Genomic DNA, 23,634 nt, shown 5'->3' with positions numbered 1-23,634 from the left:
AAAAGGTTACCTGTACAATACAGTAATGGAAAATTTCCATAAATTCTAGATTTACTAAAAGGCTGCAAAACTAGCCCTAAAATAGTATGTTTATTTTAGTAACTGAGTAAACCCCCCCCCCCCCTCCATTTTGCAACTGCAATGCATTACACATGAATAATTGTACATTAGAACATTCACAAAATATTCATATTTTCAAAATACTGGAAATCCAGGTTGATCACATAAGGTGCAGTTAATTTTGGATAGTGTATTTACATAATAGCTTAATTCAACAGAATTACTTTTTTTGAAGTAATATTGGGTATCGTATAATCTAAGAAAAACACTATTGAAAAATTAGTATTTTCAAGTATTCACTGAAAAGCAAGGTTTTCATCTGAAACCGGAACTCTGAGGCTGGATTCACACGAGCATGTTCGGTCCGTAAAGGACGGAACGTTTTTCGGCCCCAAGTCCCGGACCGAACACACTGCAGGGAGCCGGGCTCCTAGCATCATAGTTATGTACGATGCTAGGAGTCCCTGCCTCTTCGTGGAACTACGGTCCCGTACTGAAAACATGATTACAGTACGGGACAGCTGTCCTGCAGCGAGGCAGGGACTCCTAACATCGTACATAACTATGATGCTAGGAGCCCGGCTCCCTGAAATTTGTTCGGTCCGGGACTTGCGGCCAAAATACGTTCCATCCTTTACGGACCGAACATGCTCGTGTGAATCCAGCCTCAGTGTTCCGGTGAATCCAGCTTTAAAGACAAGAAACTGTAGCAAAGCACAATAAGTGCTTCTGATGGATCAATCTGTAGGTCTGATAATCCATAGTCTTTTTATTGTTAGGAGAGCTCAAAGCATTGCTTGTACAGATCATAAGGCTTTCCAGTCAATTGCTTTTTTACCCATGTCTTCCAAATAAGAGTTGGTCTTGGAGAAGTGACGGCAGCCAAAAAATCCTCTATGTGCCGAGAGAGGAGAAGGATGAACAGTCTGTAGTACAAGATGACGTTTCTAGGAGAGGAAAATAGACAAACAGCACTTCATGTGGCTCAATTATATCAGTCTCTAATGATTTTCATTTAAAAGCATTTTAAAGTGTGCCTCCAGTTAGAGAACTTCAGATGTCAGAAAGCAACCAAAAAGTGCTTTAGCTTCATTTGGGAGAGGTAAAGATGGGCCTATAAACTTGCATTACAGTCAATGGTCCACTTTACCGTTTGCTAAGGCGGCAAAGTCCTTAAAAGGGGTTTACCCATCAGGGACATTTATGGTATATCCACAGGAAAGAGAAAACATGGTTTTAGGGAGTTCCCGTTCTAAAGAAAGGTGCAGGTCCCAGATCGGACATTTATAGTATATCCTGTTGATTTTCTATTTATAAGGAGATCGTAGTTATGTCAGTCAGGGGTGAATTACCCTATATGGAGAAATTGGAATGAGATCTAAGGCAGGAATTTCTACAGGAAGACTGGCAGAATGAAGTATAGTGTACGGTTCATGGTGTTTATTGCATTAACCATATCGAGTTAAAGAAACTACAATTAAGATGCTACCACAACCCAGTTAGACTAGTTTAAACCGAACTACCCAAGGGTTTTGTTGCAAAGGCTGTGGAGAACAATTTTAGTTAGATGTTTTTGATATAACAACAAGAGTCTGCAGCTAATGTTTATCACCCCTGCATCAGAGCTTGCTCTGCTTAACCCCTTTAGGACGCAGCCTAGTTTTGGCCTGAAGGCTCAGAGCCCATCTTTCAAATCTGACATATTTCACTTTATGTGGTAATAACGTCTGAATGCTTAAACCTATCCAAACGATTGAGATTTTTTTTTTCTCGTGACACATTGGGCTTTATGTTAGTGGTAACATTTGGACGATATATTCAGTGTTTATTGGTGAAAAACTGCAAAATTTAGAGAAAATGTATAAAAAAATAGCATTTTTCAGAATTTAAATGCATCGGCTTGTAAAACAGATGATTATACCCCCCAAAATAGATATTAGTTCAAATTTCCCATATGTCTACGTTAGATTGGCATCGTTTTCTGAACATTTTTATTTTTCTTGGACGTTACAAGGCTTAGAACATAAACAGCAATTTCTCATATTTTTAAGAAAATGTCAAAAGCCTTTTTTTTTAAGGTACCTGTTCGGTTCCGAAGTGGCTTGAGGGGCCTATGTATTAGAAACTCCCATAAAACACCCCATTTTGAAAACTAGACACCTCAAAATATTCAAAACAGCATTTAGAAAGTTTATTTAACCCTTTAGGCATTTCACAGGAATTAAAGCAAAGTAGGAGGTGAAATTTGCAAATTTCATTTTTCTTGCTGAATTTCAATTGTATTACATTTTTTTCTGTAACACAGAAGGTTTTACCAGAGAAGCACTACTAAATATGTATTGTCCAGATTCTGCAGTTTTTAGAAAATGTCCCACATGTCTCTAGAGCGCTCGTGGACTAAAACACAAGCCCCAGAAGCAAAGAAGCACGTAGTACATTTTGAGGCCTCTTTTTATTAGAATATATTTTAGCCAGCATGCCAGGTTTGAAGAGGTGTTGAGGTGCCAAAACAGTAGAAATCCCCCAATAGTGACCCCATTTCTGAAACTAGCCAATTCAAATAAAATCTATGAAACATCTGTGGGGTCAAAATGCTCACTACACCCCTTGATGAATTCCTCAAGGGGTGTAGTTTCCTAAATGGAGTCACTTTTTGGACGTTTTCACTGTTTTTGGTCCCTCAGGGGCATTGCAAATACGACATTTCCCTACTAAGGCCTGCTGTGTGTCCAAACAACAGTTTATGGCCACATGTGGAGTATTGTTTTACTTGGTAGAAATTGCTTTACAAATGTTGTGGTGCTTTTTCTCCTTCAGTTTTTGTGGAAATGAGAAAAAAATTAGGTAAACTTACGTTTTCTTTGAAAGAATGAAGATTTTCATTTTCACGGCCTATTTCCAATAATTTCTGCGGGGTCAAAATGCTCACTATACCCCTAGATAATTCCCTCAAGAGCTGTAGTTTCCAAAATGGGGTCACTTGTGGGGAGTTTCCACTGTTTTGGCATCACAAGACCTCTTTAAACCGGACATGGTGCCTAAAATATATCCTCATAAAATGGAGGCCGCAAAATTCACTAGGTGCTCCTCTGCTTCGGAGGCCTGTGCTTCAGTCCATAAGCACAGTAAGACCACATGTGGGATATTTCTAAAAACTGCAGAACCTGGGCAATAAATATGGAGTTGCGCTTCTCTTGTAAAATCTTCGGTGTTACAAAAAAATAAATCAAATAAAAAAAATGGATAAAAAAAAAAAGAGTTTCTGCTAAAAGAAAAAATGAAATTTGTAAACTTCACCTCTACTTTGCTTTAATTCCTGTGAAAAGTCTAAAGGGTTAAGAAACTTTCTAAATGCGGTTTTAAATACTTTGAGGGGTGCAGTTTTTAAAATGGGGTGACTATATAAGGCCCTCAAAGCTACTTCACAACTGAACTAGCCCCTGAAAATATAGCCTTTTGAAATTTTCTTGAAAATGTGAGAAATTGCAGCTAAAGTTCTAAGCCTTGTAACGTGCCAGAAAAATACAAGGATGTTCAAATAACGATGGCAATCTAAAGTAGACCTATGGGGGATGTTAATGAACAACTATTTTGTGTGGTATAATTGCCTGTCTTACAAGCAGATACATTAAAATTCAGAAAATGCTAATTTTTCGCTAAATTTTGGTGTTTTTCACAATTAAATACTAAATGCATGGAGCAAATTTTGCCAGTAACAAAGTCCAATGCGTCACGAGAAAATCTCAGAATCGCTTGGATAGGTAAAAGCATTTAGAAGTTATTACCACAAAGTGAAACACGCCAGATTTGAAAAATAAAGCCGTCAGTAAGGTCAAAAGTGGCCAAAGAGGGAAGGGGTTAAACTGTAAAGATCAATAGAAAAAAAATTGGAAACATTTAGGTGTTCTTAACCCCTCAAGGACGCAGCCTAATTTTGGTCTTAAGGCTCAGAGCCCATTTTTCAAATCTGACATATTTCACTTTATGTGGTAATAACGTTGGAATGCTTAAACCTACCCAAGCGATTCTGAGAGTTTTCTCGTGACACATTGGGCTTCATATTCGTGGTAAAATTTGGTCGATATATTCAGTGTTTATTGGTGAAAAATTGCAAAATGTAGAGAAAATTTTGAAAAAATAGCATTTTTCAGAATTTAAATGCATCTGCTTGTAAAACAGACGGTTATACCACCCAAAATAGTTACTAGTTCACATTTCCCATATGTCTACTTTAGATTGGCATCGGTTTTTGAACATTCTTTTATTTTTCTTGGACGTTACAAGGCTTAGAACATAAACAGCAAATTCTCATATTTTGACGAAAATTTCAAATGCCTTTTTTTTTTTTAAGGTACCTCTTCAGTACTGAAGTGGCTTTGAGGGGCCTATGTATTAGAAACCCCCATAAAACACCCCATTTTAAAAACTAGACCCCTCAAAGTATTCAAAACAGCATTTAGAAAGTTTTTTTTAACCCTTCAGACATTTCACAGGAATTAAAGCAAAGTAGAGGTGAAATTTGCAAATTTCATTTTTCTTGCTGAATTTCAATTTTATTCAATATTTTTTCTGTAACACAGAAGGTTTTACCAGAGAAACATTACTAAATATGTATTGTCCAGATTCTGCAGTTTTTAGAAATGTCCCACATGTGGCTCTACTGCGCTCGTGGACTAAAACACAAGCCCTAGAAGCAAAGCACCACCTAGTGCATTTTGAGGCCTCTTTTTTATTAGAATATATTTTAGGCAGCATGCCAGGTTTGAAAAGGTGTTGAGGTGCCAAAACAGTAGGAATCCCCAAATAGTGACCCAATTTGGAAACTACACCCCTCAAGGAATTAATTTATGGTTGTTGTTACCATTTTGACCGCACAGTTTTTTCACAGCACCTATTTGAATTGGGCTGTGAAATTAAAAAAAATGTAATTTTTATCCAATAAAATGTCATTTGTGATCAAAATTTCTTATTTTCACAGGGAACAAAATACCCCATTTTGTTGCCCAATTTGTCCTTCGTGCGGAAATACCCCATTTGTGGTGATAAACTGCCGTTTGGGCCCATGGGAGGACTCAGAAGGAAAGGAGCGCTATGTGTTTGTTGGAGTCCAGATTTTGCTGGATTGGTTTTCGGGTGCCATGTCGCATTTGCAGAGCCCCAGAGGTATCAAAGCAATGGAAACCCACCAGAAGTGACCCCATTTTGGAAACTACACCCCTAAAGGAATTCATTTATGTGTGTTGTGACCATTTTGACCCCATAGTTTTTTCACAGAACTTATTTGAATTTGGCTGGGAACTAAAACAAAATTAATTTTTTCCAATAATATGTAGTTTTGGCTGAAAATTTCTTACTTTCACAAGAAACAAAATACCCCATTCTGTTGCGCAATTTGTCCTTAGTGCCGCAATACCCCATTTGTGGTGATAAACTGCCGTTTGGGCCCATCTTCACGCCATACCTTGCCCTCTTACCCGGCAGGTACTCGCGGAATTGAAGCCTCCCTTTAAAATGTACCAAGGATTCATCAATAGAAATACACTTCTCGGGGGTGTATGCTTGGGAAAACCGGGCACTGAAACGGTCTAATAGGGGTCTCCGTTTATACATCTTGGGGTGGGAACTGATCATTATCAGTATAAGTTGCTTTGAGGGGCCTATATATTAGAAACCCCTATCAAACACCCCATTTTAGAAACTAGACCCCTCAAAGTATTCACAACAGCATTTAGAAAGTTTATTAACCCTTTAGGTGTTTCACAGAAATTTAGAGCAAAGTAGAGGTGAAATGTACATATTTTTTTTTTTTTACAGAAGGTTTTACTAGAGAAACGCAACTCAATACCTATTGCCCAGATTCTGCAGTTTTGAGAAATATCCCACATGTGGCCCTCGGGCGGTAATGGACTGAAGCACCGGCCTCCGAAGCAAAGGAGCACCTAGTGGATTTTGAGGCCTCCTTTTTATTAGGCACCATGTCCGGTTTGAAGAGGTCTTGTGGTGCCAAAACAGTGGAAACCCCCCCAAAAGTGACCCTATTTTGGAAACTAGACCCCTTGAGGAATTCATTGCTGTTTTCATGCGGTGCATGCGACTTTTTGATCAGTTTTTATTCTATTTTTAGGTGGCGTGGTGACTAAAAAACAGCAATTCTACTATTGTTTTTTTATTCTATTTTTTTTACAGCGTTCACCGTGCGCTATAAATGACATATTCACTTTATTCTGCGGGGCGATACGATTACGGCGATACCAGATGTTTATAGTTTTTTTAGGTCTTATGGCGTTTGCAGAATAAAATACGTTTTGTAAAAAAAAAATCACTTTTTGTGTTACCATATTCTAAGAGCCAGAACTTTTTTATTTTTCCATCAATAAAGCTGTGCGTGGACTTATTTTTTACGTAACGAACTGTAGTTTTGATCAGGACCATTTTTCGGTACATGCGACTTTTTGATCTCTTTTTATTCAATTTTTTGGGAGTTGAAGTAACCAAACAATTGTGATTCTGGTACGGTTTATTATTATTTTCTTTTACGGCGTTCACCGTGCGGGATAAATAACGAAATAATTTTGTAGTTCAGGCCGTTACGGACACGGCGATACCAATTATGTATAGTTTATTTGTTTGTTTATATATTTTTATTAATAATAAAGGACTGATAAGGTAAAAAGGGGGATTTTTACTGTTATTACTTCTAAAACTTTTATTTTCTTATTTTTACACATCTTTTTTTAACTTTATTACTTTGTCCCACTAGGGGACGTGAGGGCAGGAGGCCCTGATCGCTATTCTAATACACTGCACTACATGCGTAGTGCAGTGTATTAGAGCGGTCAGCTACTCACTGACAGCAAGCATAGTGGGTCCTGACTTCGTCAGGACCCACTAGGCTTCCGTCGATGGCATAGCCGGACGCCATTGTTTGGTGTCCGGTTGCCATAGTCACCATCGCCGGCCGCTATCGTGTAGCAGGCCGGCGATGGCAGCTTAACCCCTAAAAAGCAGCAATCTCTATTGAACGCGGCTTTTAAGGGGTTAATCAGCGGGGACACAGCGATCGGTCCCCGCTGTAGGAGCGGTGACAGCTGCTGTACGAGACAGCAGCTGTAAGCTCCTGTATGTGTCGGGAGGACGGCTGAGTTACTCCCGAGACGTACTATTAGGTCATGGAGCGCGAACGATACAGCTACCATGACCTAATAGTACGTCCAGGAGCGGGAAGGGGTTAAACTTGACCGGTAGTGTGTATGTATATATATGATGGTACATTTTACATTTAGAAAAAAGGAAGTGAAAAGAAGAAGTTTTCTCCATGTATAAAACAGACAATTTTCTAACAAGAATCGGACTGTACTGCAATTGATAGATATTCAAAAATATAGTATAACGTTAGTTTGTTAGGTCTACCACGCATCTTATAAAAACAGAAAAATATATCAGGCTATACATGCAATGCATTACTTGCTTTGAAACTAAAACTTACTCTGTCTATACTAATGCCTTTCTTCTGAGCATATGCCCCCCAGAGCATGAAGACCAAGCCATCCAGGTTCTTGTTAAGCTGGGACACTACTGAATCTGTAAACTGTTCCCAGCCTTTTTCTTTGTGAGAGTTTGCATTGTGTGCACGAACTGTCAATACAGCATTTAGGAGGAGAACGCCTGAAAAAGAAATCAAATCTGATTTTAACCCTTTTACTGCTGCGGGTATTTTGACACAAATAAAACTGGTTATAAAAACAAAATAAAAATAAATAAATCAATCATACTATACACCCTAATGAATATCTTTTATGAAAAAATACACTGTAAAAATGCTACGTAGCAATTGGGCATGCTTGATAAACGTTGGGTAAAAAAAAATATACAAAACAAAAGTAATGTATGTGGCGAATTCAAAGAAGAACCGGAGACACACACCTCCTAAAAAGTTCAAAACATGCAGAGTTTATACATGTTGCTCATACTTATGTCTACATATCTTTACATAATCAGCAGAACTGAAGAGACCAAAAATCTCTGCAACCGAGATGCTAGTAAACATCCAAGCCACGGAGAAGACAAATGTCTTAATTAGGCGAAGGAGACTATTAGATATGCAACTACTCAAATTCTCACCCCTGTAGCAAAAGGAGAAAAACAAAAAAACCTCGACTAAATGTGACAATTAGCAGAAGTTTCTGTATCCCCCTCCTGGAGTTATTAGAAGACTATACATGGATATGCCACAGTAACAGGCTGATTTTCTATTCCCTGCTGTCACTTGCAGTTTCTTTATCCCACCCCTGGCTTAAGCGGTGTTCACATCAGCATTCAGTTTCCGTTGATGGGTTCCGTCAGACCTTTCCATCGGAGGAACCCATCAACGGAAAGGCAAAAGGAAGCCATAAGTTCTGTTTGCATTACTATTGATTTCAATGGTAATGTTTCCGTTTGTCTCTGTTACGTAAGTTTCCCCTTTTTTTTTTTTTACTGAAACGACTTTCCGCCAAAAAAAAAAAAAAAGGGAAGCCTTACGGAACGGAGACAAATGGAAGCCATTAGCAAAGGAAACATTACCATTGAAATCAATGTAATGCAAACGGAAGCTATGGTCTCCATTTACCTTTCCGTTGATTGGTTCCTTCGACGGAAAAATCTGACGGAACCAAACGCTAATCTGAACAGGCCCTACGAGACACAAAACCAGGAACGGAAACCTTGTCATTCTTCAGAAAAGTAATGCGCCCCAACCATTGCACCTAGGGCTTTGAACATGGAGCCAAGATTCTGAGCTTTAGATCTAAGGGCTAGTTCTTATGTTCTAGTCGCGGCAAGCGTTTAAAGTCATGACGCATCACATAAGTCCTTGGCAGTGAAAGGGTTAATCATACACAGTGCTGTGAAAAAGTATTTGCTCCTCACCCAATTGCTTCTATTTTTGCCAATTTGTCACAATGTTTCAGATCATCCTAATTTTAATATGAGAAAGAGAAATCTGTTAATCCCAATGGTGCCATTTGTCCTCTCACGATACGCTTTCACCACAGCAGCACACGAACAGTTCGCAAACTGCGCCGTTTGAGAAATACTACCACCCTTAGCCAATAATCATCCCTTTTTGCAAACCAGATACCCCACTTACCCATGGCAATGAGTGATTTGTGTTCAGACAACCTATCACACACTTTATATACCCATCAGCCAACAGCACTATTTTCATAGGCTACGCGCTGCCGACGTCAAGAGTAGGTGGTCATAATAATGTGACTCGACTGTGTATATGGGTCTTCAAGAGACTACTTCATACAAAAGATGTGTCATTTTAATCTCAGGACTATCCATATAATTATGGAAAGGGGAAAAAAGGAGGGGGGAGGACTAGGGGTGCGGTCATAGGTTAATGAAAAAACAATTACCGGTAAGTAATCAATCTTCCCTTCACCTATGACAGCACCCCTGGAGAGGTCCAATAGAACCCAAATTTTTAGGGTGGGACTACAGCTTAATCACTGGAACAGGTCTGGAGAGTACATATATGAATGGAGCTTTATTTCCGGGGTGCTGCTTACCCCCCTACCCCTTTAGGTTTTAAAAAAAAAATCTTCTGATTTTGGATGAAGAGATGTCCATGGGATCACTCCTCTGCTGTTTGTTATATCTCTTCCAACGGGTTTCCTCGTGGCTACAGATTCCTCAGGGGAGATTAAGCTCATGTGGAGAGGGATCCTGTATTTTGTGGCTTCTCCACTGTTGAACTTGCAGTGGCAAGGGAAAAGTCACAGCCGTAACAATATATCGTCCCTCTATTGCTCGGCACCGTGTATTCGGCGTCTGACGTCACGTGAGACTCCAGCTTGTAGAACTTTTCTACCGAAGGCTAGGTCAGAGGCTGTATCATTCCTTGACCTCTGTAGGGACAGGAACCGACAGAGGTTAAAAAGGGCCCCACCCTCAGCCTCCCACCAGAGTGTACCATATCACTACACCAGAAGAATCCGAACTGTATGTTAACTTCACATACTACTAAGGTGGTAGGGTGGGTAAATGTATGCCGTCATGTGGGACTCAACGAAACGGAATTACCGGTAAGACATGCTTACTTTTTATATGGTCCCCCATGACGGTACACTAGGAGAATATCAAATGAGATGGTTTAGTGGTTTAGGGTGGGACTACTGCATGAAGTACTTTGCGGCCGAAGGCCAAGTCTCTACTGGATGAAGGGTCTAGCCTATAATGTTTTGCAAAGGTAAGGGAGCTAGCCCAAGTCGCTGCCGTACAAATCTGGTCTAGCGAAGCTCCTCCTCCTTTCTGCCCATGATGAAGCTGTGGATCTGGTGAAATGGGCCCTGAGGTTTACAGGAACTGACTTTCCTTCAAGAGAACAAATTTTAATTGTTGTCTTCATCTTGCAATGGTAGCTTTTGGAGTTTTTTTTGTCCTTTTCCCCCCCCAAAATTGGACTAGGAGGTTGGAATCTTTCCGCCAGTCTGCAGTAACCTGTAAGTATTTTAAGACTGCCCTTCTAACATCGAGAATGAAATGCCTCTTTTTGATTCCTGGGGTCCGGACAAAATGAAGGAAGAACAATCTCCTGATTTCTATGAAAATCTGATACAACCTTTGGAAGGAAATTAGGATCCAGCTTTAGTACTATTCTATCATCCGTTATCCTAAGGTACGGTTCTTCTGTGGATAGCGCCTGTATTTCCCCCAGTCTCTTTGCTGTGGTTATCGCTATTAAAAAGGCAACTTTAAGGGACAAGTGTTTGATGTCTACGTCTTCGATTGGTTCAAAGAGGGGTCTAGTTAGGGCCCAGAGGACAACGCCGAGTTCCCATTGCGGGGGATGACTGTCTAATGGTCAGCCTTAGTCTTGAAGCTGCACACATGAATCTTTTCACCCACCTGTGTCCTGACAGTTGGGTGTCAAAAAACGTACGAAGTGCCGAGACCTGTACTCGGCGGGTGCGTGGTCTAAGACCTAGCCCCTGCTGTAAGAAAATCCAAAATCTGCTGGAAGACTCTGGTCCGGGGGCTGGTTTCCACACCAGGAGGTAAATTTCTTCCAAATCTTCACAGAAGTAACTGGTTTACAACTAGCTTTTAGGGTTGTTACTACCTTCTGGGATCAACCCCTTTCTCTGAGTAGTACCCCTTCAGGATCCAGGCTGATAAGTGAAGGTTCTGGAGACTGATGTCGTAGCGGCGCCTGTACTAGTAGATCTGGTCTTAAAAGGAAGTTCTATAGGGTATTCCAGTGCCAATTCCATCAGGATTGGCTACCAGGCCTTTTTTGGCCAGAATGGAACTATTAAAATGAGTTTCAGATCTTCCTTGTAAAGCTTTTGAAGGACCCTTGATATCAGCGGGAGTGGTAGAAAGGCGTATGCTAGACCCATGTCAAGGCTGAGATAGAGCATCTATGCCTAGGGGACTACCCTGGGGGTTTAGAGAGAAGAGCTCTGTTTTGGAATTTAATCTGTTCACAAACCGATCCACTTGAGGAAACCCCCATAGCCGTGTGATCTGAAGAAAGACATCCTGATTTAGAGACCATTTGCTAGGATCTAGGTTTTTCCTGCTGAGGAAATCTGCCTCTATATTCTCCAAGCCCTTTAGGTGGATGGCCGATAGAGAAAGTAGGTTTTGTTCTGCCCAAAAGAATATTCTCTGAGACAGTGAGAGCAGGGAGGGAGATCTGGTACCCTGGTGTTTCAGAAAAGATACTGTCGTCACGTTGTCTGACAGTATCTTGACATGGTTCTGAAAGTTGAAGGAACTGGACCTCAGTGTTTCCCAGACTGCTCTCAATTCTCTGAAATTTGAGGATCGAGCCGCTATGGTCAGTGGCCAAGTCCTCTGAATATAATTGTCTGGGAGTTTGGCTCCCCAACCTTTTTTGCTGGCATCTCTCAGAACTAGGATTGCTGGAGACGGATGCCAAATGACACCCCTCCTGAGGTTTGAGTGCTCTGTCCACCAATATAGGGAAGATTTTATCTTCTGAGGTATTTTTATCTTCCGATCTAGGGATAACAGTTTTTTTGTCCCATGAGGCAAGTATCCACCTCTGGAGTGGACGGGAATGGTTTTGGCTCCAGGCCACTGACTGAATGCAGGCTGTCATCTGACCTAGTATACTCATTGCCGCTCTTATTTTGTAAGAGGTGGCTTCTTGAAAACTTCTGACATTGGAGATTATGGTCCTTCTTTTCTCTCCCGGTAATAGGGACATTTGTAGGGTAGACTCAAGTATGACCCCTAGAAATGTCATCCAAGTGTCCACAATCAAGTTTGATTTTTGGTAGTTTATTATCCAACCCAGTTCTGCTAGTTGGCTGGTCACTAGCTTTACGAGTGGAAAGAATCCCCTGGGTTTCTGCTGTAATCAGGCAGTCATCCAGATAGGGAATTATTATAATCCCGTCTGCAAAATGAAGCCATCATCTCTATCATAATTTTTGTAAATACCCTTGGGGCGGATGAAATTCCGAAGGGGAGAGCTGTAAATTGGTAATGGACCACCTGGCCCGTCGAGTCCTTTACTGCAAATCTTAGGAACCTTTGCGTGGAGGGATGAATGGGGACGTGGTAGTAAGCGAACTTTAGATCCAGGATGCACATGTAAGTCCCTTTCTTTATTAGGGGAGTGGTGGATGCTACTAATTCCATCTTGAACCTCCTGTAAATTATGTAATTGTTGAGAGGTTTCAGGTTTATTATTAACCTGTATGAACGGTCTGGCTTTTTTTCTTTTTCTTTTTTATATAAGAAACAGAGTAGTGACCTTCTCCCCACTGATTCGGAGGTACCTGAGATATTACTCCTCTCTGGTGTAGGTTTCTGATGTTGTGTAACATCTGAATTTTCAGAAATTGTGAGGGTTGTGCTGTCAGAACAAATCTCTTCGGAGGAAGTGTTGAAAATTCTACACGGTAGCCCATTCTTCTTAGGTCTAGGACCTATCTGTTCTGGGTGATGTTGCTCAATAGATTGTAAAATTTTAACAACCTTCCTCCGACTCGGACGTCGTGGTCTGTTTTCCTGTATATTGGGGTTGAGCAAGAAGCCTCTACCCCTCCAAAGACCCGTCTTTCCTTTCCCTCTATAGTTTTCAACCTGTGGCCTTTGGGAACGAAAGGGAAACTTCCTTTTAGCTGGCTTATCCTCTGGAAATCCCTTTTTTCTATCTATCTGCCGCCTTCTCTAGGTCTGGACCAAAAACATATTGCCCCCTAAACGGGAAGTTACAAAGCCTATTTTTTGAACGGTTGTCCCCCCGTCCCCCTCTACCAGTATCTTAACCACAAAGATCTTCTCGCGGCGTTAGGGAGGGCCCCTTCCTTGGCTGCGAACCTGATGCATTCCTCCGAGGCATTGCTAGAAACCCTGAAGCTGCTTTTAGGAGATTAATCGACTCCGCTAATTGGTCCCTGGACATTTTTACCTGGAGGTGGTTCACTAACTCACCTAGCCAAACAAATAGGGTTCTAGCTACTGAAGTGGCTGCTATGTTCGTTTTCATGTTAAACATTGATGTCTCCCAGGCCTTCTTTAGGAGACAGTCAGACTTCCGATCCATGGGGTCTGTTAGCGGAGCAGAATCTTCAAATGGCAAGGATGTTTGTTTAACCACCTTTGCCATCTGAATATCTACTTTAGGGATTTCGTCCCAGATGCCTGTATGCTCTATCAAAAAGGAGGCGATTCTTAAATTCACAGGAGACTCCCAGCCTTCTTTCTGGGTCCTTCCATGCCTCGTTTATTAACTCAAATAAATTATTGTTAATAGGGAAAACACGCTTCTTTTTTGATCTTAGACCACCAAACATCTCATCCTGGATCGTCTTTTGTTTTGCAACCTCCTCGGTATTCATTGTACCCCTGACCGATTTACTAAATCATCCATAGAGGAAAAATAATATTTCTCCTCATCGTCCTGATCTCCTTCAGGATCTAGTGACCCCAATTCGTCTATGTCCAATGGATCCTTAAAGGAACAAGAGGCCCCTTTAGTGTCTGAATCAGATGAGAGTTTGTTCACTAATTTTGCCTTTTTATACGGGGAAGGAGTGGCCGCGTATTCAGGTTGTAAAGCGGATAAGAAGGATTGTACTTCCTCTCTGATCATGGAACGTAAGTCCTCCAAGAGGGAAGGCTGTTCATCCTTGATTAGTTTATTAATGCATGATGAACATAACTGTTTTTGTAGGAGTCTGCCAGCTTCTTAGAGCATGTAATGCACTTTTTGGATCTTCCAAGCTCTCCATGCTTAGGTTTTTGGAATCCCCCTCTCTTCACCTACTAAATGAGGGAGAGGAAGACCCAGCTAGTATAGCTTACATTTAACAATCCAGGTATCTCCCCATGGGAGGGAAAAAAAACAAAAAACTCATGGTAGATGGGCAGGGGACCTCAGAATCTGTAAACTGAGACCCCATCAAATCGGCGGCAGGAATGGACATGCTGGGAAACGCAGACCTCAGAGCAGGATGCACGTGGCAAATTGTATTGAACACGCTGGTGTTTTAACTGCTCCGCGTTCCCGATGAAGTCTCCGCTTGCGACATCACTTCCGTCTGATCGTCTAATGCCAATTCTGCCGGATGTTGGCCGTCTGGCCAAAACCCCACGTGGGTAGGATGCCGGCGGAAGTGCTTCACTCCGTCCAGCGTTAGTCTCAGGGGACCACAGGCGGACGGGTGGCATCTTCGACAAGGGGGAGGGAAACACCAGGGTACACTCACCCCCAAGTGGAATCCCGGTCAGAAGGAGGAGACCCCCGATCCTGACCTCCACGTCAAGGTTAGACTTGCTTCAAATCCCCCCCCCCCTCAAAGGGGAAGAGGATCCTCGCTTCATCCTCCTCCTGTAGGGACAGGCAATACACTGCTGGGAGGCCGAGGCCCTTTCAACAGCTCTCAATTCCTGTCCCTACAGAGGTCAAGGGATCATCCTAGTGTACCGTCATGGGGGACGGTATGGAAATTACGGTTTCTGAGAACCCTCTCTTCCTGAGAATCCTACCCTCAGTTTCCACACAGTAAGGTGCAATTTGGAGATGTTGGGGTGAACTACTGGGCCCTGGGACTGATCTGTCTGTGAGAATCCATGGCTGAACTGAGGACATTCTCCTCAACCATTTGAATCGGGGTCTTTTCGGCCAGAAGGGAGCAATTAAGATCACCGAGGCCCTGTCCTCCCTGATTTTCTTCAATATCCTTGGTAACAGAAAAAGGGGGAGGCATAACCCTGTTCCTAAATCCAACATTGGGAGAGTGCATCCACCGCAACTGTATAGTCCTTGGGATCTAGAAGAATCCGGTAACTTTCCTGTTCTTCCTGGTAGCAAAGAGATCTACTGAGGTAGCCCTCCACCTGGATATTATCATTTGGAAGATTTCTAAGTTTAGAGACTATTCAGACTGTAGTAACCAGTTCCTGCTCAAAAAAATCTGCTACGCGATTGTCCTTCCCCCTCAGGTGGCCTGCTGAAAGGAACAATAAGTGAAGCTAATGAAAATATCCTGGTGGATAACGCCATGAGTGGGTTTGATCTTATAACCCCCCGATGATTTAAGTATGCCACTGTAGTTGTATTGTCAGAGTAGATTTTTTAAATAAAAATTTCCCCACACCATAGGTATGGCGTCTTTCAGGGCTTGAAAGACTGCCGAAAGCTCATTGATGTTGGAAGACGTCATGGATGTTTGATGGTCCCGTTGACCCTGAAGGTAGAAGGAGTTGCAGTGGGCTCCCCAACCCCAGGGGCTTGCGTCCATAGTTATGTTAAAATGTGTCGGAGAGATTACCCACGGAACCCCTTTCTGGAGATCTGGCTACAGATAGGCGAAGGGCATGATCCAAGAACCTCCTCTCGTTTCACTTTTTTCCCAAGATGTCCAGTTGAAGAGCTCTGGACCTGAATTGTGTCCACATTACAGCTGGAATACAAGATGTCAAAAGGCCAAGGCCTGACATACAACTCCAAGCACACTACAGATCATGTAGTATGAACTTTATGGGTACGTGAAAACAAAAATATATCTATATTTTTGTGACAAATTAAGCTGCATTCATTGAAAAGGGTTGTATAAATTTCATTACTTTTACCTTGCTTAGCCCACCCAGTTAGATCTCCATGTCCCGGGTGCACAAAGTCCTCAACATCTGTCTGCAGCTCCTTGTACATGTTTTCCAGGCTAAAAAGGAAACATTTTGAATAAAATACATAGCATGGTTAACTAAAGTAGACATATAGGGATAGATCATCATACTAGTTTCCAGCAGGAATCAAGAGCTCACAACTATCATGTAATTAAAAAAAAAACATGAATTCCATCTTAACGGATGATCTCAAATTAATTGAATTTCCAGTGCAATTTAAAGGGGTTATGTACTCACTGCAGTATGAAAGTACACTCACTAATAAACATTGCGGTCCCCTGTCACGCTGAATATGAGACTTTCATAGCGCTGCTGGGGGACCAGAAGTCTAGTTGCACAGCCTATTTTTATGACGATAAGACTCTTCATCTGGCCCTGCATTACTCCATATACAAGCAGTATTACAGCGAGGACAGAGTAATGCGGGGAGGGCCGATCAACGAGAAAGCTCGTTGATTTGCGCTAGTTTGCTTTTTTCACATTGAGCAACGCTTGGTTATGTATGGGTACGAGCGATCGTTAGTCCCCATACATTTCTATCGTGTCGGCAGCACATCTCCCTGTTTACACCGGGAGATGTGCTTCTAACAATGATCGTATTTAATGCTGCATAAAAGATGCGCTCAGCCGACGAATGAGTTTGTTCATGCATTGGCGGATCATTGTCCTGTTTATACAGGGCAATTATCCGGGACGAGCGTTTAAATGAACGCTCCTTTGCCTGATAATTGGCCATGTAAAAGGGCCTTTAGCGTTATAATTAATTCAGTTAGTGAAGCGTTGATGTGTAGATTAAAGGGGTTCTCCGAGCTATTTAAAAAATTGGCCAATGCATAAGGGATGCAAAAAAGCAAAGATTATTCACCTCCTCACAGACCGGTCGTTTCAGCACTGCCGCGCCTCTCCTCCCCGTCGTGTATTGACATAGCTGCACCGATGAGGTGCCCGTATACCCACGTGAAAGTTGAAGCCAAGCACTGGCCTCAGCGATCCTGTGCCGTATACCCACTGAGACCTGTGATTGGCTGCAGCGGTCATGTGGGTATACAAGTACATCGCTGCAGCTATGTCAATACACAGCGGCTAAGAAGAACGGAAGTGCGGCGATGGAACGACGGGGATCCGTGAATTGAGCAATGGGTTTTTTTTGGGCATCCTTCCTACCCCTTGTCAATGTTTTAAATAAATCGGAAAACCCCTTTAAGTTGTAAAAATGGTCACTCCAAGCTGTGGGGCGAGTGCTTTAATCTAATACTGGTTTGGACTTGAAAACAGCATATAAAAAGGTTAGGGAGGAAAATATCAAACACTGCAATGTATGGAGCGTATGCCATTGTCATGTTTATCATATTTTACAAAGTCATTTGATTGAAGACTTCAGCTACTGTGAGTAGGCGTTCTATTTGATTAGCGGTGTATACACACACACACACGGGATGCACCATGCATCGAAACTTCGATACGATTTCGATACTCTGCATCCTCAAACGGTTCGATACCGTGATTTCATGTATTTCGATACTTAGCTGTGCGGGCGCACAGCTCGGTATAGTAACACATGAATGTATGAGAGTGCGGCTGCGGAATACAGTCATTGCCCCGCTCCTGAGTCCTGACAAGCGTGCGCGTGGTCAGCATGATGTGATGCGACCACCGCTGCACTAATGATTGCCGGCACTGAAGACAGAACATGGCGGGCGCAATGCAAAACACTCCCCACGTTCTGTCTTCGGTGCTGCCCTGCCGCTCATTAGTGCAGCGCCGGCCGCATCAGATCATGCTGACCGCACGCGCACTTGTTGTTAGGAGCTGGGCAATGGCTGTATTACACAGCCACAGTCCCACTTTAACGGCGGAGATGAGAGAAACCTCTCATCTCCGCCGCTATTCCCCTGAATGCTACGTTGAAAGCTGACTGCAGCATTCAGAGGAAAATAAGAAAGGGGGATGGCCTTTGGATTGCGTCACAGGGAATTCCTGTGACACGATAGAGGGCCACACCATATATGGGCAGACAGCCCAGGTTTTATTGAAGGACCCCAGGGCTGTCTGACCATATTTCCTGTTGTTAGGGCATACTGAGGTATGCCATAACAACTGCCTGTGTACTATCAGTAGATATATATAGATATATGCCAGTACATTAAAGTTTAAAAATAAAAAAGTAAAAAAATAAATAAAGTAATGTTAAATAAAAAAAACTAAAAAAAAAACAAAAAAAACACACACACACACACACTAAAATAAGTCTCGATACATAAAATAAACACATTCGGTATCGTCGCGACCAAAATAACATTTATAGTGCCATTCATGTTTACGCTGTTCTAAAATTAAATAAAAACTGCTTTCTTTCACTTATTAATGTGAGGCACGAGGTATTATGGATTTTGAACCTCCATGTGCCCTTAATAGTAATTAACCCCATCATGTACCTCACACATTAACCCAATGTTGTCCATTATCACTGAGGAACATGATGGGGTTAATTACTATTAATGTGAGGCACGTGGAGGTTCAAAATTCATCATACCTCGTGCCTCACATCAGAAAACGGAAGAACTTTTTTTTCCATTATTATTGTTGGCAAAAGTATCGTTTTGGTATCGAAATCGCAATACTACACATAGTATCGGTATCGAAGTCCAAATTCTGGTATCGTGACATCCCTAACACACACACAGGACATTATGCCCTGTAAACAAAAAGGTAAGAATATAAGTTGGAGTAGTTTGTTATTTAATCTAGGATAACGATAGGCTTTGAAAAACAATACATGTCACAGCTCTGTTGGTGAAAATAAGAAAGCCTTTTTACCTGGGTGGGGGCGGTACAGGTTTTTGAACACTAAAGCACAGCCCATGAGCTTGGTTGGGCCCATGGTAAGGATCCTGTCCCAAAATTACAACCTTCACCTAAAAATCCAAAAAAACAAAACAAAAAACAAAACAAAACTATAACAGTTAATTCCCCAATTAGAAATAAAAATGGTAAAAACACATGCTTAAAGACCCATCAAGACACCTTTATATACACTGCCCCAAACACTCTATTTATGTCTTGCTTGCACGTGGCCTTATATTGCCCTTAGCTAGTAAGATGCTCCACTCAAATTCTTATGCAAAAATCTGATTAATAGAGCAGGAAGAGCGAAAATCTCAGTCTTTTCTCTTGCCTCAGCCAAGTGGCAATTACAGAGAGAAGAAAAAAAACAGTTTGCCCGTGTCTACCTAAATTATGTAGCATGAAAACACTTACATCTCTAATATCACACGTCTGAGTCCAGGTAAACACCTGATGTGGAGGAGGGTACACAGTGTATCTCTTTCGTTCTTCAGAGATAAAACTAATTAGCTGGAAAAAAAAAAGATATAGTAGACAAGTTATAGAATATTGATAGTTGGAGGATGTAAACCAGAGTAAAGCTGCCCAGGGAGGTAAACATTTTCTCCCAATATGACAAGCATTCCAGTTTTGTTTGCCGTTTGGCGGTGGCATGCTTGGAAAGATATTTCCCCACTATAAGAATGATTTTTCACCATGGAAGGAAATATTGTTAATTTGCATTGCTGCACACTGATTTACTGCATTTGCTGTGACAGTAAATGCTACAATTATAGTGTTTACCACTAGCACCTGCAAAAAAACACCAACTTTTTTAAGCATTAATGATACGCTTTCTAACCGATGGAGCAGATTTCCATTGGGCAGTACCAAAGGAGAGCAGAGAAAAGAAAAAAGGAGAGCAGAGAAAAGAAAAAAGGAGGAGAGCAGAGAAAAGAAAAAAGGAGGAGAGCAGAGAAAAGAAAAAAGGAGGAGAGCAGAGAAAAGAAAAAAGGAGGAGAGCAGAGAAAAGAAAAAAGGAGGAGAGCAGAGAAAAGAAAAAAGGAGGAGAGCAGAGAAAAGAAAAAAGGAGAGGAGAGAAAAGAAAAAAGGAGAGGAGAGAAAAGAAAAGAAAAAAGGAGAGGAGAGAAAAGAAAAGAAAAAAGGAGAGGAGAGGAGAGAAAAGAAAAAAGGAGAGGAGAGGAGAGAAAAGAAAAAAGGAGAGGAGAGGAGAGAAAAGAAAAAAGGAGAGGAGAGGAGAGAAAAGAAAAAAGGAGAGGAGAGGAGAGAAAAGAAAAAAGGAGAGGAGAGGAGAGAAAAGAAAAAAGGAGAGGAGAGGAGAGAAAAGAAAAAAGGAGAGGAGAGGAGAGAAAAGAAAAAAGGAGGAGAGCAGAGAAAAGAAAAAAGGAGGAGAGCAGAGAAAAGAAAAAAGGAGGAGAGCAGAGAAAAGAAAAAAGGAGGAGAGCAGAGAAAAGAAAAAAGGAGGAGAGCAGAGAAAAGAAAAAAGGAGAGGAGAGAAAAGAAAAAAGGAGAGGAGAGAAAAGAAAAGAAAAAAGGAGAGGAGAGAAAAGAAAAGAAAAAAGGAGAGGAGAGGAGAGAAAAGAAAAAAGGAGAGGAGAGGAGAGAAAAGAAAAAAGGAGAGGAGAGGAGAGAAAAGAAAAAAGGAGAGGAGAGGAGAGAAAAGAAAAAAGGAGAGGAGAGGAGAGAAAAGAAAAAAGGAGAGGAGAGGAGAGAAAAGAAAAAAGGAGAGGAGAGGAGAGAAAAGAAAAAAGGAGAGGAGAGGAGAGAAAAGAAAAAAGGAGAGGAGAGGAGAGAAAAGAAAAAAGGAGAGGAGAGGAGAGAAAAGAAAAAAGGAGAGGAGAGGAGAGAAAAGAAAAAAGGAGAGGAGAGGAGAGAAAAGAAAAAAGGAGAGGAGAGGAGAGAAAAGAAAAAAGGAGAGGAGAGGAGAGAAAAGAAAAAAGGAGAGGAGAGGAGAGAAAAGAAAAAAGGAGAGGAGAGGAGAGAAAAGAAAAAAGGAGAGGAGAGAAAAGAAAAAAGGAGAGGAGAGAAAAGACAGGAGAGGAGAGAAAAGAAGAGAGAAAAGAAAAGGACAGGAGAGAAAAGAAAAGACAGGAGAGAAAGAAATCCACCATTAGGTGATCAGTACATGATCCTGTGGGGGTCCGACACCCAGGCCCCAGACAGATCAGCTGGTTCGTTGCCTCCGTGCACCAGACATACAAGCCAGAAGCAGTTGGCTCCGTGCACGAAATAGCGGCCGAGATGCAGTGAATAGGAGCAGACCCGCAGCACGGCCGCTATGCCATGTACGGAGCCAACTGCTTCCGGGCTCCGTACATAGAATTATGTGCCACAACATCCGATGCCCGCAGGCCACCGGAGCGGCTTATTGGTGCAGGGTCCGGGTGTCAGACCTGCACTGATGACCTACTGATGACCTATCCGGTTGATAGGTCAACAGCTGTCAGAAGGTGGACAACCCCTTAAGGACCAGGTCTATTTCGGCTTTAAAGAGGCTCTGTCACCACATTATAAGTGGCCTATATTGTACATGATGTGATCGGCGACGGAATGTAGATTACAGCAGTGTTTTTTATTTAGAAAAACGATCATTTTTGACGGAGTTATGACCTATATTAGCTTTATGCGAATGAGTTTCTTAAATGAACTGGGCGTGTTTTACTTTGAATATACATTACCTCCAGCCATGACGTGATGTGTATTCACAATCCTGTCACTTCTGTAGTGTCTGTGTGATATTTACAGGAAGGCAAGCGTAATCTCGCGAGATTACGATGTAACCTGTCATTTCAAACGAGATTACGCTTGCCTTCCTGTAAATATCACACAGACGCTACAGAAGTGACAGGATTGCGAATACACATCACGTCCTGGCTGGAGGTAATGAATATTCATTGTCAGGACACTGCAGTAATGTTATAGTGTGTTTATGTGCTGTGTAAATGAATGGGCAGAAGTGCATGATGCTGATTGGTCAATGTCATACACTCCTCTGTACAACGCCCACTTGGTCATATAGTAAAACACGCCCAGTTGTCCATTGAGAAACTCATTAGCATAAAGCTAAAATAGGTCATAACTCCGTCAAAAATGATCGTTTTTCTAAATAAAAAACACTGCTGTAATCTACATTACAGCGCCGATCACATCATGTACAATATAGGCCACTTATAATGTGGTGACAGAGCCTCTTTAATATGGAGGTAAAGCCAGCAACAAATAGCAGATGTGATTCCACATAAAAATCACAACTCAGAAAAGAAAAAATAACTATCCAGAATTCTGTGCTTCCTCGTCCAGGCCAGCCTCCTGGGATGAAGTCAGAGGGTAAGCATGCACGTTTTTTTTTTCTTCCTCTTCTGTTTTCCACAGCGGACATTCCGGCCGAAAAACTGCACCACAATTTGGTACGGTTTTTAAGCTGGGATTCCCTGCGTCCACCAGGGCGGATACGCTGTTAAAATTTACGCAGTGTATCCGTCGTGTGCGCACATACATTTAAACTGGAGGTAGTGGTTGTCGCCCGTACCCAGTGTTACCTTTATAAAGTAGGGTTTCGTAAACTCTGAAAGCAGTTCCTGCTTCCAGCTCTCCCCAAACCCTTCAGGAACATGACGTGCTGCTAGTTTCTGTAGAGCCGCGGTTTTGTTTCTTTGGATACGATCCAACTGCTCAGGGCTTAAAGGAGGCGATGCTACTTTAGCGGCCTGTTCGCCTTCTGGTAGTTTGGTCTTTTTCACTGGAGTAATCTGGGGAGCAAAATGGCAGAATGCTCGGGTTACACACTGCAGCATACGGCCATTATAGAAGCACACCCTTATGTTACACGTGAGGATCATGCTAACAGTGTATAGTTCGGATCACTTGTCATGTAAACGATAACACATAACTAGTATTACTATATGTAGGACCGCCCCTCATGTGGTAATACACTTCCGGCTGCTACACACATGCTGGATTTTCGCGCCCAAAAAAAACCCCAACACTAACACCGCCCACTGAACGCGTTCTGCACACTCATTTGCTGTCAGGTTACTCAATCAGTGATGCAGCCTATTGGAACCGACTTCATTCAGTCTTCATGAATGGCTTTACTCTACTTGCTGTAATAGAAGCAGCAGCTCTGAGTGGTAGGACACACGCGGTGGAGTGAGAGGTAATGACACCTTATAGACATGGAGCGGCTGCACTGTGCATTACTCCTAGATTGCGCGCTCCCTCCGCATGGTATTAGAAACCTCAACACGTTCGTACATTCCAATATCCATACAGCACGCCATGCTCTTATAGCAGTAGTGCGGCATTACCACATGTATAGCACGCCTAGGACACACGTATCCCTCACCTCTCCTTTACATGCTTCCACAAACGCCTCTGAGGAAGACCTCTTCTTGGAGATGGGTGTAAAAAAAGAATTAATGCTTTTCTGGCCGATCATGTTTGACCTGCGGGAGTTCAGTTTGTCAGACGCAAGGTTGGTGAATGGATATTTTTGGCGCCAACGTTCACAAGCTTTTGCCTGCCTACTAGAAGGTGGGTCTTGTGGTTGCCATGGTTACTGGTTGCTGAACCTGG

General features: G+C 42.1%; 2 protein-coding genes across 3 annotated transcripts in view; one reads left to right on the top strand and one right to left on the bottom strand.

Moving 5' to 3' along the window:
- ALKBH2 (alkB homolog 2, alpha-ketoglutarate dependent dioxygenase) overlaps window positions 1–23,634 on the top strand; it is a 50,560-nt gene that overhangs the window by 8,361 nt on the left and 18,565 nt on the right. Inside the window, exon 1 of one of the 2 annotated variants that reach the window (XM_075830473.1) lies at window positions 23,103–23,215. The exons of the other annotated variant lie outside the window; for it this stretch is intronic. The gene's annotated coding sequence lies outside the window, so the exon portion shown is untranslated. Of the gene's footprint in view, window positions 1–23,102; window positions 23,216–23,634 lie in introns of those variants that run through there. 2 annotated transcript variants of the gene reach the window in all.
- Window positions 695–23,605, bottom strand: UNG (uracil DNA glycosylase). Its single transcript, XM_075830460.1, has 7 exons — window positions 23,405–23,605; window positions 22,599–22,808; window positions 19,474–19,569; window positions 19,033–19,130; window positions 16,162–16,250; window positions 7,547–7,725; window positions 695–1,007 (listed from the first exon to the last, which is right to left on the bottom strand). Exons 1-7 carry the CDS (start codon window positions 23,495–23,497, stop codon window positions 867–869), a joined length of 906 nt encoding a protein of 301 aa, XP_075686575.1. The 5' UTR covers window positions 23,498–23,605; the 3' UTR covers window positions 695–866.

The sequence above is a fragment of the Rhinoderma darwinii genome, chromosome 1 (genome assembly GCF_050947455.1).
Source record: "Rhinoderma darwinii isolate aRhiDar2 chromosome 1, aRhiDar2.hap1, whole genome shotgun sequence".
In the NCBI taxonomy this organism is placed as follows: Eukaryota; Metazoa; Chordata; class Amphibia; order Anura; family Rhinodermatidae; genus Rhinoderma; species Rhinoderma darwinii.
The sequence above is the reverse complement of the archived record's forward strand: the minus strand, read 5'-3'. Positions and strand labels throughout refer to the sequence as shown.